Source organism: Pristiophorus japonicus, chromosome 18, assembly GCF_044704955.1.
Source record: "Pristiophorus japonicus isolate sPriJap1 chromosome 18, sPriJap1.hap1, whole genome shotgun sequence".
Lineage (NCBI taxonomy): Eukaryota > Metazoa > Chordata > Chondrichthyes > Pristiophoridae > Pristiophorus > Pristiophorus japonicus.
This window is the reverse complement of record NC_091994.1, coordinates 103,707,970-103,724,319: the sequence shown is the minus strand read 5'-3', so window position 1 is coordinate 103,724,319 and position 16,350 is coordinate 103,707,970. Positions and strand designations below refer to the sequence as shown.

Sequence of the window (16,350 nt, the reverse complement as noted above, 5' to 3'; positions counted from 1 at the left end):
GATACACACACACACAGATACAGACACACACAGACAGACAGACACACACACACACAGATACAGACACATACACAGACAGATAAACACACAGATATACACACACACACACCACACACAGATACACACACGCACATAGATACACACACACACACACACACACAGATACAGACACACACAGACAGACAGACACACACACACACAGACAGACACACACACACACAGATAAACACACAGATATACACACACACACACCACACACACGCGCGCACAGACACACACAACAATACAAAACCTTTAGCAGTAGGCTTGACATGGATTTCTGACCATCGCTGTGCCTAAAAACTGGCAAAGTCCAGCAATGCCACTTTAAGCAAGGTCTTTGTGACTGACGGATGTCACCACTGGCATCATAGTGCATCATGGGGACGAGGCGAAAGATGATATGGCTTTCAAGGAAGGTGAAACCTACCTTTCCAATTTAATAGAATTCAGAGTCAACTTCCTCTGCAATGCGACAAACTTTGCGGAGGCCACCCGTGACAAGCAGTCCAATCATTCCACAGGTTAGTGTTCAGCCTTTATGTCACTGTGCTGCTGAATGGCCGCCTGGTATACGTCATCATATATCTCTCCGTGATGCCAAGCTGTGACCCTCAAACTGCAGTATCTCTGGCCCAAGCTACATAGAGCCTACAGTTAGAAAATATCAAAGGTTCATTAACCTTGCTATTGATTGAATTACACTCAAAATCGGGGGCAATTTTAACCCAACCCGCCCATCTGACAGGATGGGGTTTTACACCCTGCCCAATATTGCTCTCCATTGATGTTGAGCGGGGTGTAAAACTGGTGTCGCACCCAATCAGTATGTTGAGGAACCAAGTAGGGAGCAGGTTATTTTAGATCTAGTCTTGTGCAATGAGAAAGGGTTAATTAATAACCTTTTAGTAAAGGAGCCCTTGGGTAAGAGTGACCATAAAAAGATAGAATTTTATATTAAGTTTGAAAGTGATTTAGTTAAAGCTGAAATGAGGGTCTTAAATCTAAACAAAGGAAACCATGTAGGTATGGGGGGCGAGTTGGCTAAGGTAGATTGTGAAATTACATTAAAAGCTATGTTGGTAGATGAGCAATGGCTAGCATTTAAAGAATTAATACATAATTTACAAGAAATATACTTTCCATTAAGGCATATAAACCCCACAGGAAAAGTGGTCCAACCGTGGCTAACAAGAGAAGTTAAAGATAGCATTAGATCAAAGGAAGAGGCTTATAATTTTGCCAAAAAGAACAGTAAGCCTGAGGATTGGGAGGATTTTAGAATTCAGCAAAGGAGGATGAAGAAATTGATAAAGGAAGGGAAAATAGAATATGAGAGTAAACTACCAAGATACTTAAATACAGACTGTAAAAGCTTCTATTGGTATGTAAAAAGGAAAAGATTGGTGAAAGTAAATGTGGGTCCCTTACAGGCTGAGACAGGAAAAATTATAATGGGGAATAAGGAAATGTCAGGGAAATTAAACAAATACTTTGTGTCTGCCTTCACAGAAGAAGACACAAAAGACCTCCCGGAAATAGTGGAGAACCAAGGGTCTAGCGAGAAAGCTTTTGCAGTATCAATGCTTCTTGTACCTCTGTAGGATCTTGTTGGGTTTTTAATGACATCATAAACTACATGCACAAGATTTGAGAGATGGGCAAATACCACCAAGACTCCAAGACTCTCTTACCTCCTTGAACAGCCATTTTTTAATTCTGTGCAATCAGGGCTATCTAATCCTAGCACTCTTCCTTACTTCTGACAGTGAAGTTATGAGGTGATTTTCTGACTTTACAATGCGTGTGCCCGATTTTCTGATATGCGCTGCTGGCCGATGAGTTTCCCATTGATAGCACACACTCAAGCTGTTGCCTCATGTATGTCCTCTTACTGGGACCAGCAGCTTTTATCATACGGTGTGTTGTCGGACAGGATAGAAAGGATTACAAGACCGCACTTGTAACAGTGTCCCCCTACAGAGGAATATTGTTTTACGAAGAAGTACGGCAGTTTTAATTTAACCCAACAATCTCAAGGATGTAGAAGGTACATTCCTGCCACTGGTAGGCCCAGGGTTGATATGGGGTTTTTTTTGTTCAACTTTCCAATTTTCTTCCATCCCTCATCTCCTGACAGATTGACTTCTCACTGGAGATGGTTCCACAGGTGGTTGTGCTCTCCAGTAGCTTTGTCAAGTGGTTATTTTTCATGCGGGAACCTTAACAATGAGTGGCAGCAGGGTATCTGACTGCAGACGACATCACAACTGAGCCCAATCCTGCCCTTACCTGGCGTCCACACACTCAACATAGGCAGTCCCTCGAAATCGAGGAAGACTTGCTTCCACTCTAAAAGTGAGTTCTCAGGTGTCTGAACAGTCCAATACGGGAATTAGTCTCTGTCACAGGTGGGACAAACAGTGGTTGAAGGAAAGGGTGGGTGGGGAGTCTGGTTTGCCGCACGCTTCTTCCGCTGCCTGCGTTTGGATTCTGCATGCTCTCGGCGACGAGACTCGAGGTGCTCAGCGCCCTCCCGGATGCTCTTCCTCCACTTAGGGCAGTCTAGGGCCAGTCCTAGGTGTCAGTGGGGATGTTGCACTTTATCAAGGAGGCTTTGAGGGTGTCCTTGAAACATTTCCTCTGCCCACCTGCGGCTCGCTTGCCGTGTAGGACTTCCGAGTAGAGCGCTTGCGTTGGGAGTCTTGTGTCAGGCATGTGGATGATGTGGCCCGCCCAACGGAACTGGTTGAGTGTGGTCAGTGCTTTGATGTTGGCCTGATCACACAAGTGTTGGCCACACAATAGGCGCTTCCCAGTAACGCTTGTTGTATTGCAGTCATGAGCGGAACCTATGACTGATTTCTCTTTTGTAATCCAAGGTCGTGCAACTTATTGTAAAGCCAATGTGGCTTTCCAGTGCCCGATTAGCTATCTCAGCACAGAGCCAGGATTGACCTTCCTGATTTATAGGCCTCTGGAATCGAGTTTTACCTAGTGGCTAGATTTTTGGCTCTTGAGATTTCGGGACGGTAATGGCGGAGGGGCGGTCCTGATACCGCCTGGAAAAGGTTCGCAGCTCAGTCAGCAAAATTGGGCAGCTGGGCCCTGAGTGTGGGGCGGAGCGCTAAGGGAGGCGTAGCACACCTCTCTGAGGGCGCTAGGCTGGCTGAACGTGCGAAAATCCCGAGCCAGCCTCCGAGCACTCTAAGAGAGACCTGGGAAGAAAAAAAAAAGCCTGAGAAAAAATCCCATAACTCACGCCACCACAACATAAATCCCCCCAAAATAAAAATAAAAACCAATCTCACTTACCGGAGGTGGACACTACTTACCTCATTGCAGCCGCTACAGGTCGGACCGCCCGCTTTCACAGGCGATCCCAGCAGGGGGTGCTACAGATCGGGCCGGAGCTGGAAATTGAGCCGGTGTCGGAACCACGGGCTCGCCTCCGGGCCAAAACCGGCCCCGAAAACCCCGGCGGGGCACCAGAAGCTGGCCACCCGCCCGGAAGAGCTCACCGCCGCCACAGCCGCCCCTCCGGGGCGAAAACAGAGGCGGCAGCAAGCCGAGAATCCAGCCCCGGGAGTCTTAAAACTAACAAATAACACTGTTCTCCTCTGGCCTTGATGCTGTTACAATCCGTCTTGTAAAGTCCCCTTTCTCTGTCACATGCTGTTTACATCACAAAGGCTGCACAGTCTGTCACCGCATTGTCACTACTCCCAGGGACTCGAAGTTTGAAAGAATGAATTAATAAACTAATGAATACGGTCAGGGCATGCGGAGTCAGGGGACAAGTTGCAGAATGGATCGCTAGCTGGCTTCAAGACAGAAAGCAGAGAGTAGGGGTAAAGGGTCGCTACTCAGAGTGGCAGAAGGTTGAAAGTGGGGTCTCACAAGGATCACTGCTGCCTGGGACCACTGTTCACAATTTATATTAACGATTTAGACTTTGGAATTAAAAACACAATTTCTAAATTTGCGGATGACACCAAATTGGCGGGGGGGGGGGGGGTGGGGGAGAGGGAGGGGGCAGCGGATAGTCAATACTGAGGAGGACTGCAACAACTTGAAGAATATCATCATCATCATAGGCAGTCCCTTGGAATCGAGGAAGACTTGCTCCCACTCCTAAAGTGGGTCCTTTGGTGGCTGAACAGTCCAATACGAGAGCCACAGACCCTGTCACAGGTGGGACAGATATTAGTCGGGGGAAGGGAGGGGGTGGGACTGATTTGCCGCACGCTCCTTCTGCTGCCTGCGCCTGACCTCTTCACGCTCGCAGCGTTGAGTTTCGAAGAGCTCAGCGCCCTCCCGGATGCACTTTCTCCTCCTAGGGCGGTCTTCGGCCAGGGTCTCCCAGGCTTCAGTGGTGATGTCGTACTTCACCGGGGAGGCTTTGAGAGTGTCCTTGTAACGTTTCCGCTGCCCACCTTTGGCTCGTTTACCGTGAAGGAGCTCCGCATAGAGCGCTTGCTTAGGGAATCTCGTGTCTGGCATGCGAACTAAGTGGCCTGCCCAACGAAGCTGATCGAGTGTGGTCAGTGCTTCAATACTGGGGACATTAGCCTGGGCGAGGACACTGATGTTGGTGCATCTGTCCTCCCAGGGGATTTGCAGGATCTTGCGGAGACATCGTTGGTGATATATCTCCAGCGACTTGATGTGTCTTCTGTAAGTCAGCCATGCCTCTGATCGCACTTGCAGAATAGGCATATAATTGTCAAATGAAGTTCAACACAGATAAATAATGAGGTCACATACTCCTTTGAAAATTGGAACCTAAATGGGAGAGAGGAGCAAAGGGATCTGGGAGTATAAATACATAAATCACTAAAGGTAGCCATGCAGGTTAATAAGGGCATAAAAACGCAAATCAAGCACTGGGGTTTATTTCCAGAGATATAGAATTGAAAAGCTATGATAAACATATATCCAACCTTTGTGAGACTACGCTTGGAATACTGCGTTCAGTTCTGGTTGCCATATTAGAAAAAGGATATAGATGTACTGGAGCGGGTGCAGAGAAGATTTACAAGGAAGATACGAGAAATGTGAGGTTATACTTTTAAGGAAAGGATGAACAGGCTGGGTCTCTTTTCTCTTGAAAAGAGAAGGCTGAGGAGTGACATAATAGAGGTCGTTAAAATTATGAAAGGGTTTTGAAAGAGTGTGTAGTGTCGCTGGACCTTGTTACAAACTCACACGAGGCATGTATATATCAGACACAGTCACTCTGTGACCTTCACTTTATTCCCAGGACCAAGGAGTGCTGATCCTGGGTGGGACCTCCCCTTTTATACCTGGAAACCCAGGTGAGGAGTGTCTCCCGCAAGCTCACCCCCTGTGGTCAGGGTGTGCATTTCAAGGGTACAGGTACAGTGTGCATGAGTTACAATTACATAACTATTGTCATTGCAAGATGGTGAAATACATAACAGAGTGGATACAGAGAGAATGTTTCCACTTGTTGGGAAGAGCAAAACTAGAGGCCATCAATATTAGATAGTCACCCAGAAATCAAAAAGGGAATTCAGAAGAAATGTCTTCCCCCAAGGTTCCACATTCTCACCAATCTCTGGGTAAAGCAGTTTTGTCTGAATTCCCCACTGGATTTATTAGCATCGATCTTACATATTCCCCACAAGTGGAAACATCTGAGGTAGAGTTGCAGTGGGATGGTTACTAGGTGTCAAACTGCATTATACTTTGGGAAGAAGCAGGAAGAAAGATCTTGCAGGTAATTCATTATATATTTTGAGCAGCAGAATTTTTAAAATAAAAGAGTTTGGGTGAAGAATGAAGTGGTGCTATTGTTTGGAATAGCAGGTGATTTGGAGAACAACATAAATTATAAAAACTATAACAGGAGTGATTGCATAATTATGATGGGGAAGTCCAGAACCAGGGGTCACAGTCTAAGGATAAGGGGTAAGCCATTTAGGACTGAGATGAGGAGAAACTTCTTCACTCAGAGAATTGTGAACCTGTGGAATTCTCTACCACAGAAAGTTGTTGAGGCCAGTTCGTTGGATATATTCAAAAGGGAGTTAGATGTGGCCCTTATGGCTAAAGGGATCAAGGGGTATGGAGAGAAAGCAGGAATGGGGTACTGAAGTTGCATGATCAGCCATGATCATATTGAATGGTGGTGCAGGCTCGAAGGGCCGAATGGCCTACTCCTGCATCTATTTTCTATGTTTCTATGTTTCTATCAGACATAGTTGGGATAAATTATAGCTGCGACTTTTGGAGTGACTAGTCATGGTAACTGTGAGGGCAGATGTAATATTTAATAATTTGAAGATACGGTGTATGAGTAATTGGATGAGATGACCGGGGCCAAAATTGCCCTCTGCCCCAAACCAGGCGCACATTCCGATTTAACTGATGATTTCCCGCCCCAATCGATGGGGCAGTGATTAGAGCGATTTTGCCCTCTTTTTATGTGTGAGTGTTTTGGAGCGGTGTTTCGGGTAGCGGTGGGGGGGAAGGTGGGCGATGTCATCAGTGGCGTGCTGAGCATGTCGGCACGACACGGATGTGCCGCGCCGTGCTGACACGTAGCAATGTCTCTCCCCCCTCAGTTAAAGGGGAGGGCCGTTGTGAGCACTGCAGACACTTTAGGGGGTGCTGGGCTGCCTGTTGGTGCCTTCAGAGTCAGCCGACAATTAAAATAAAATGGTGGCCGCGGCGCTGCGCCCTCCCCTTTAAGGGCGGATGCTCCGCTCACTCACTGGCAGCTTCCCGCCAGGGATAACTGTCGGGGGCATCAACTGGCGGCTGCTCTGCCAATTCTCTCCAGCCAATTTGAGCACAGCAAGCTCCCACAAACAGCAATGTGACAATGACCAGATAATCTGTTTTTGTTATGTTGACTGAGAGATAAATATTGGCCAGGACACCGGGGATAACTCCCCCTGCTCTTCTTTAAAATAGTGCCATGGGATCTTTTACGTCCACCTGAGAGAGCAGATGGGTGCTCGGTTTAACATCTCATCTGAAAGACGGCTCCTCCGACAGTGCAGCACTCCCTCAGCACTACCTTGGAAGCGTAAGCCTAGATTGTGCTCAAGTCCCTGGAGTGGGACTTGAACCCACAACCCTCTGACTCAAAGCTGAGATAGATAGATAGAGGGACGTGATCGGGGCCCAGGGGAGACGCGAGTTCGGGGCCAGGGACCCAGGGGCAGCACGGGCCAGCCCACACTGCGATATGTGTGCGCACTAGGTCCGTGCAGCAGAGCTGGTCTCCAGTCGTCTTGGGTAATCCTTGTCACTGGACCAAGGCCTAGCTCTGTCAAGCCCGTGTGGTGGCTGGTGTGCAACGGCCACCACATGTTAAAAAAATCCAAGCACAGGCATCTTCCACCCTTGAGAATGTAGTTCTGGTCCTTCATTGAAACATCTGTGAACTCATCCTTTTTTGCCGTGGAAGCAAGTAATTCTCGTTTTAGAGGGACCGCCTATGATGCTAAGGTAGGTTTTTGGACTCTAGGATAATCAAGGAATATGGGGATCAGGTGAGAAAGTAGAGTTGAGATAGAGGATCAGCCATGATCTTACTGGATGGCGGAGCAGACTCGAGGGGCCGTGTTGTCTACTCCTGCTCCTAATTCTCATATTCTTATGTTATATTTTGAGGCTTTGTTGTCTGGTGCACAAAATAGCAGACAGTGAAGGAAATCATGTCACAAGCAAGATGGAGATTGGCAGCACCAATCACAATGGAGTTGTGCCACAATTGGTGCGAATGACTGCAGAGTAAAAAATTGGGTTTAATTGATATTGAAGCTTCCTAAACTCCTTTTGTTGTGTCCCCCTCTGAATTGCCCCATCCCACACTGCAGGAACAAATGCTTCACAGCCCAAATCTGAAAATGCAAGGCCTCATAACAGCATCACTCGTCAGAAGGCAAGAGCTGACGTGAGCCCCAGACCCATCACATCCAGGAAGGTGGATAATTACAAAGATTGCAGACCGATCTTCTATGTTGCAGGCACAAATGGAACTGACCTGTATGTACATTAGTATACTCCGCCATTCACACGCTATCCAGATTAACCTGTTTCTAACTCCTGCCATTACCATTTCAATTCGGCCCATCATCCCTTTTGTCTCTCTAATCTCTCCTGCCTTCCAACCTATCACCGACCTTCCCTTTTGTTCTTTCTTCCCCTCCCCCTTTCAGTGCTTGTTAGGAACATTCGCCAGTTCTGACGAAGGGTTGTCGACCCCGAAACGTTAACTTTGTTTTTCTCTCCACAGATGCTGCCAGACCCGTTGAGATTTCCAGCATTTTCTGTTTTTATTTCAGATTCTAGCATCTGCAGTATTTTGCTTTTGTAGATTAGTAAAGTTTCATTTGGAGTTATTGGACAATGCAGCTTGCTATAGTGTTTGTCCTAGTACAATATTCTGTTTTGTTAATATAAGACTGAGGGGCCGGAATTTTCTCCAGGTAGGCAGGTTGGGGTGGGGCCCTCCAAGGCAGGCAGGAAACCGGGAGGCCGAATATCCCATAGGCCCTGCCGACTTTAACGGGGGGGGGGGGGGGTAGGCTGCGGGCGGGTAGGCCTGCAGATGTGGAGAGGGAGTGAGGGGTCGGTCCGGGGTAGGGATTGTGGGGTGGGGGGCTGGTCAAGGATCGTCTGGCCTGGTTGCAGGGGAGGAGATCAGGCCCAGCCACCGGAGGATTGTGGTCGGTGGGGTGGGAGAGGGGAGAGGCCTCATGGTGGGGATCGGAGGCCTGGGGAGGCAAGCGGAGGCCCTGTGGATTTGTCTCCGATTACGGGGTCGGGTTAGGCAGGGACCCTGGATCCAGGCGGTGGGTGTAAAGCCACTACTTACCTGCTGGATCCAGCAGAACCTGCCTCGCTTTAACAGCCGGGTTTTAGGAATTTGGGGAAACCCGTCCACGTGTAGTTAAATTCAAAATGGAGGTTAAAAAAGAGGTTTTCATCCTCATTACAATATTTAAATTGTTGATCCGCCCCCTGGGAGCGGGTTGATCGCCCGTTCCCCCCCCCACCGCCCCCGTCTCACCTCCATTAAAACCGAAAGTGGGCGTGTTGGGAACGGGATCAGGTCGGGAACAATTTAACTGCACCCACGCCCCAAACCAACCGTGTTTTGTCGGGGGAATTCCGGCCAGGGGTTCAGATAGACAAATCTTTTAGTGGGAGGATAAGTTAATAAAGCTGTTTTAAAAAAAAAAATTTAAGATCCTAGGTTTCATAAATAGGAGTTCAGAGCGCAAAAGGTAATGATAGACCTATCCGAATCTTGGGTTAGGTTCCCGCTAGAATTCTTGTCCAGTTTTGGACATCTTTCTTTAGGAAATATATCAAGGCCAAAAAGCCAGCACAGATGGGATTCACGAAGCTGACATTAGGGATGAGAAAATTTAGTTATGAGGAGAGGCTACGGCCTAGAAATTGGGCCATACAACAACCATTATTCAGGCGCTACGTGGCCAACTAAGGTCTCAAAATGGCAGGCGGGAACTGTGTGCGTACTTCCAACTGGCAGTCCGTGGACAGCCATAATAGGTGAGGACTAGGAAGAGGTGTCCTTTACCCACATCTGAAGCAGGCATTAGGCAATTTGCATATACAAATAAGGGTCCTAACGCCTGCATGAGGTCCCTGCTCCAACATTGGTTTGCCCTGAGGCGGCCCACACTATCGCGGACTGCACTCAGGAAAACCAGCCGTAGATTTTGCCTGCCACCAAGAAGGTAATTTAGTTACCTGAATGTGGAGGCGGGAGTAGCTGGACTGTTCCTCCTGACCCCGCATTAAAGGACTTTGAGGATCTCCCTCGTCTGGCACCCGCCCGACTTCAGGCCCTCAGGCCCCGATCCCAGACCCAGGCCCCGATCCCAGACCCAGGCCCCGATCCCAGACCCAGGCCCCGATCCCAGATCCAGGCCCCGATCCCAGACCCGATCCCCGATCCCAGGCCCCGATGCCTGATCCCAGGCCCCGATCCCAGGATCCCAGGCCCTGATCTGGCGGGCCGCTGCTGGCTGCCGCCACGCACCCCCCCCCACCCCCCGCCTAGGCTACCAATCCCCCCAGCCACTGATCATTCACTCCCCCCCCCCGTTCCCCCGAGGCCCCCATCTCCCACCTGAGACCTGCAAGATATCCCCCCGAGGCTAGATCCCCGCTCCCTCCCCAAGGCTGCACCTCCTTGTGGGAATACATTCCGTACCCTAATCATCTCCTATTTGAACATTTCCCTCTGTGCAATGTCTCATTTTTCTTTCCAATTTACCTGAACTATTTCCTTTTTTTTAAATCTCATTCAAATAGCCTTTATCTGTGACTGTTTGTTTTCTCTTTTACAATTGGTATATTGTCCCTAATTATGTTTTGGCTGTTCCCTCGATGTTCCCCACCCTTCCATTACCCACTTGACCCATTTCATTTCCTAGAATGAGATCCAGCATGCCTTTTCCTTTGATGCAAAGTCATCGACCTCTCCGTTTCTCTCTCCACAGATGCTGCTTGACCTGCTGAGTGTATCCAGTATTTTCTGTTTTATGCCTCTTTCATTGTTGAACTAAAAACACATTGATCTAGAAAGCATTTCTGGACACATTGCAGACCCTCTCCCAGTATCTTGGTTACTTAGCCCCATTCAGTCTATGGATAACTGAAGTCACCCTTTATTATAGCCCTGTTATTCGTGCAGTTTTCTTCAATTTGTCTACATATCTCTTCCTCTATCCCTTTTGCCACTGTCCAGTGGGTCTATAATGTACACCCAGTACAGTAACGGGGGGGGTCGAAATTCCCCTGTTGTGCGCCTCTGGGGGCCACTAACGGGGCGCACTCCTGTTTTCACCAGGAGGGGGTGGGGGGGGGGGGGTGCACGACATGCTCCCGTGAACTTTCGTGGGGGTTAGCGGAGGCACAGACATGGTGGGGCCGTGCCCCGCTGTTAGCGCCCCGGCCCTCCGTGCGACCGGTGATGACATCATCGTCGAGCGCGGCCACACCCGTAGCACCGCCTGCGACCCCTTCCCGCCCTGCGGCGGAAATTGGCAAGCGTCCCGCGAGCGGTGTCAGTGTCAGCCTCGCGGGTCGCAAATCAGGCTGACGTCCGCTCGCGGGGCGGAAGTTAAAGGGGAGGTGTGCTGCGCCGCCATTTTTGTGGCCCGTCCCGTCTTGAGTCTCTGTGGCGTGGTCCGGTCCGCCATCGCGCAGGCCCGACACTCCGCCTTGAGTGCCGGGCTGTGGCCTCGGCACTGCGCCATACCCTGGTGGCCCGGTGGAGGCCGTCAGAGGCCCGGCACAATGCGCAGCGGCCCCTCCCCTTTAACGGAAGGGGAGAGGCGTTGAAACGAGCCAGCGCCACTGCCAATCGCATCCAAGTCGCGCCTCGAACCCGCCCCAACAGGAAGTGGAGCATGCCACATTGTAGTCTACTTCCTGTGAGGGGCGGTGACCAATTTCACTTCCGGGGTGGGACTACAGCGCCGGGCACAGGAAGCCCCTCCCCGTCTGCGACACCCCTCAAACGGTACGCTGAGATATTTCACCCCCACAGTTCCCTGCTTATTCCTTAATTCTAACCAAATGGATTCAGCTCTTGCACCCATTCCCTGTCTTATCCTCATGTTCTACTGCTGTAATGGCACCCTTGATTTACACAGCCATCCCTTCTCCATCTTATCCTACTCGAGCCTTCCTGAATATTTGGTAACCAGCAATACTCTGCACCCAGTCCTGACCTAACCTAAGCCAGGTCTCTATTCATTCTTATGTTGTGCCTCTGCTCACCAATTTTATTCACAACTCAAACTCCCCTCTGTCTTTTTTGGTAATCATACTCATTTTACTCTGCCTGCCAAATGACCTGTTTCCCCACACCCCTTCCCTTTTGCTCTTCTTCCTCGTTTTTTTTTCCATCTTGCTCTTTCTCTTCTCTGCTCCGTCAGTTTAACCCCCCCCCCCCCCCCCCGCCCCCCTCCTCCTCCCCCACAGTATCGTCCACTATCCCAACGATCCAGCCCATCCTGTGCGGGCCGCCCCAGCCCCGGGACTGGTCCCAGAGCCCCAGGTACGTGAAGCCGTGCCCTCCAACCTCATCTCTCCAGCCCAGCGTCCAACCCCTTCCCTCAACTCTCGAATTCAGCGGGGGTCAAGGGTCACGGGGACGATGGCGTGGTTGGGTTCGTGCATCAACCACTCTTGCACAGTGGGACATTAAATGATTTCTTTTTAATACAGAGTTATCAACTTTTGTGAGAACAGGGGTTGGAAGCAAATCTATGACAATGACAGAGGTGACTACTTATTAAAATGGTGCGAACTGAATGAATCTGCCAACTTCCAAAACTTCCAAGCAGGTAAGGGCCTGTCCGAATGATCGAAGACAGGAGCTGTCATACCTTTGTTTCACGTGTAGTGGCGGGGAAAAATTCATGTTGTCCTTTATTTTCTAAAACCGATGCTGCATATAAGTGAAAATTCTTTCTTTTTTTTCTATGACCCTCTGATGTAAGGCCCTTTGGGGGAGAAATTGGGGTCATTTGCACCCCCGGGGTGGTGAGGGGGGGAGGGGGCGCGCTAAGGGGGAGCACATGACAGACCGCCCGGGTGCGGTGCCGCTAACGACTCCCTTTAAATTCCACGGGGGTTTAGCGGCAGCGGTAACCAGTAGCATCACCGTACGCAGCGCCCCGTTTTTGCCCCGGAACAAAAATTGGCCCGCGTCCCCCGAAACTGCGCCAGGCGATGACAACGGCAGCTTCAGGGGGCGGGTACTGAGCGCCAGGAGGCTTACGGAGCACTGTCATCTTGGAAATAAATGTCGGCTTTTTCCAGAGCGCCCCGCTGGCGCCTTTGAACGCAAGGGTCCGTGCCGTGACCTGGCAGCTCGACGCTCCGCCTGAGTGCGGGGCTGGTGGCGTGGCACCCCCACTCCCCGGTGGTCCAGGTGGAACCCCAAAGAGTGGGCAGCTTGGGGTCTTCCCTTTAATGAAGGGGAGAGCCCCTCCTACGTGGTAGCGCTACGCGGCCCAGCGCATAGCGTTACGACCCGCTCCCTCAGCTTCCACCACCTTTAGCGCCCCAGAGAGGGAGTGAAGCGTGTTGTTTTGCACTCCACCTCCTCTCAAGGGGGGGGGGGGGGGTGCTGTAATCCCAATTTTGAGAGCGGAGCAGGACTTCCGCGTCTGCCGCAAAAAGTCCCGCCTCGTGGATGGTACCGCCCCTAATCGGGGCGCGACAGAATTTTTCCCTGTTTCTTTTCCGTTTTCTTTTGCAAATTGAGGTATCGTCTGAAATTCCCTCTCAGTGACAAGTGTTTCCTGCTAACCTGGCATTTTCCTGTCCTGTCCTATCCCGCCCTGCCTTGAAATGATTCCTTAATCACTCGTGTGTCCCTTCTCCGTGCCCAGCTAGCCTGCCATTCTTCAATTCGATGGTGGCCAGAGAGGATCACTGCCTTCCCTTTCTTTGTCATCATCCACCATCCATACACATGCAGCCAGCTACCCTGGGAATCAGCAACCGGAATCCTGGCTGATATTTTGCCTCTTTTCAGATCACATACGCTCAGACCCGTTTTAATGTTACCATCACTACCCCAGGCTACGAGCAGCTAACTTAGTACAGATCAAGCCTGGGATCTCCCCCATATATATGGTTCAGGTTTATACCCACAGCATACTTTTATATGCACCTCAAGATTGTCCCTGACATATAGACATGTGTAAGTGTCAGCTGTGGCTCAGTGAACAGCACCCTCACCTCTGAGTCAGGAGGCTGTGGGTTCATAATCCCACTCCAGGGACTTGAGCACAAAATTTCTAGGCTGACACTCCAGTGCAGTGCTGAGGGAGTGCTGTACTGTCAGAGGTGCCGTCGTTTGGATGAGATGTTAAACCGAGGCCCATCTGCCCTCTAAGGTGGAAGTAAAAGATCCCATGGCACTACTTCAAAGCAGAGCAGGGGAGTTATCCCCAGTGTCCTGGCCAATATTTATCCCTCAAGCAACAGGAAAAAAAACAGATTATCTGCTCACTATCACATTGCTGTTTGTGGAAGCTTGCTGTGCGCAAATTGGCTGCCGCGTTTCCCACATTACATCACACTTCAAAAGTACTTAATTGGCTGCAAAGCACTCTGAGACATCCAGTGGGTTGTGAAAGGCGCTATGTAAATGCAAGTCTTCCTTTTTTAAAAGAAAGACTTGGATTTATATGGCGCCTTTCATGACCACCGGACATCTAAGGAACACTGCTTGATTGGCACCCCATCCACCACCTTCAACATTTACTCCCTCCACCACCGGCGCACCGTGGCTGCAGTGTGTACCATCTATAAGATGCACTGCAGCAACTCGCCAAGGCTTCTTCGGCAACACCTCCCAAACCCGCGACCTCTACCACCTAGAAGGACGAGGGCAGCAGGCGCATGGGAACACCACCACCTCCACGTTCCCCTCCAAGTCACACACCATTCTGACTTGGAAAAAATTGGCGTTCCATCATCATCGCTGGGTTAAATCCTGGAACTCCCTCCCTAACAGCACTGCAGGAGCACCTTCACCACACGGACTGCAGCGGTTCAATAGGCGTCTCACCGCCACCTTCTCAAGGGCAATTAGGGATGGGCAATAAATGCTGGCCTTGCCAGCGACGCCCACATCCCGGAACAAATAAAATAAATACAGCACCTATCAGGGATTGGCCAGGAACATCCAAGGATGTTGGGAATTTTTATGCTTGTAAGCATTTATCATTTCCCAAAACCGTATAATGTGTTTTGTTGATTGTCTTCTCTAACGCTTATGGCTTTTCTTTCTGTCATTGTGACAGGTAAGCAGCTGTTAAACCAGATCCCAAACAACAGGCTCCTGACGACCAAAGTTGGCCTCTGTTCTTCCCTGAAGAACTATGAGCATTCGGTAACTAAATATGCAAAGGTTATATATCCAAGGTAAGTGAATTAGTTCCCTCCATAATAACAATGACTTGGATTTATATAGCGCCTTTCACGACCACTGGATGTCCTGAAGCACTTTACATCCAAAGAAGTAATTTTTTGGAGTCTAGTCACTGTTGTAATGAGGGAAACACGGCAGCCAATTTGCGCACAGCAAGCTCCCACAAACAGCAATGTGATAATGACCAGATCATCTGTTTAGTGATGTTGGTTGAGGGATAAATATTGGCCCAGAACACCAGGGAGAACGCCCCTATTCTTCTTCGAACTAGTGCCATGGGATCTTTTACTTCAACCTGAGAGAGCAGACGGAGCCGCAGTTTAAAGTCTCATCCGAAAGACGCCACCTCCGACAATGCGGCGTTTCCTCAGCACTGCACTGGGGGTGTCAGCCTAGATTTTGTGTTCAAGTCTCTGGAGTGGGACTTGAACCCACAACCTTCTGACTCAGAGGCGAGGGTGCAAGCAACTGAGCCACAGGTGATGCAGAAAGTAGAAAGATGGCATGAGGCGTTTCATAAAGATGTGATGAAAAGTGGACACAGTACAAACACAGGAGACCAAAAGGTTGCTCATATAGTTCAATTTTAACGAGGCAGAGAGGCTGAGGTGCCTAGGGAGGGTATTCCAGAGAGTGGGAACTAGGAGGCTGAAGGGAACTAGGATGCTGAGAATGACATGAATAGCACGTTTAGTTGGTCTTACCGCAGGTAAGGAATGGAAGACCAACAGGAAGAGCAGTGCAAGGAAGGTAGTGCAGGGATCCCCTGCGGTCATCCCCCTGCAAAACAGATACAGCGCTTTGGGTACTGTTGGGGGGGATGATTCACCAGGGGAGGGCAGCAGCAGCCAAGTTCATGGCACCATGGGTGGCTCTGCTGCACAGGAGGGCAGGAAAAAGAGTGGGAGAGCTATAGTGATAGGGGATTCAATTGTAAGGGGAATAGATAGACGTTTCTGTGGCCGCAACCGAGACTCCAGGATGGTATGTTGCCTCCCTGGTGCAAGGGTCAAAGATGTCTCAGAGCGGGTGCAGGGCATTGTGAAAAGGGAGGGTGAACAGCCAGTTGTCGTGGTGCATATAGTTACCAACGATATAGGTAAAAAATGGGATGAAGTCCTATAAGATGAATTTAGGGAGCTCGGAGCGAAATTAAAAAGTAGGACCTCAAAAGTAGTAATCTCAGGATTGCTACCAGTGCCATGTGCTAGTCACAGTAGGAATCGCAGGATAGCTCAGATGAATACGTGGCTTGAGGAGTGGTGCAGAAGGAGGCATTCAAATTCCTGGGACATTGGAACCAGTTCTGGGGGAGATGGGACCAGTACAAACCGGACAGTCTA

General features: G+C 49.8%; 1 protein-coding gene across 1 annotated transcript in view; it reads left to right on the top strand.

Moving 5' to 3' along the window:
• The first annotated feature begins 442 nt into the window (after nt 1–442).
• LOC139229081 (protein polyglycylase TTLL10-like) overlaps nt 443–16,350 on the top strand; it is a 60,854-nt gene continuing 44,946 nt past the window's right edge. The window contains exons 1-4 of the mRNA XM_070860737.1: nt 443–563; nt 7,893–8,061; nt 12,286–12,404; nt 14,880–15,000. Of these exons, the coding sequence (XP_070716838.1) occupies nt 443–563; nt 7,893–8,061; nt 12,286–12,404; nt 14,880–15,000 (530 nt within the window). The remainder of the gene's footprint in view (nt 564–7,892; nt 8,062–12,285; nt 12,405–14,879; nt 15,001–16,350) is intronic.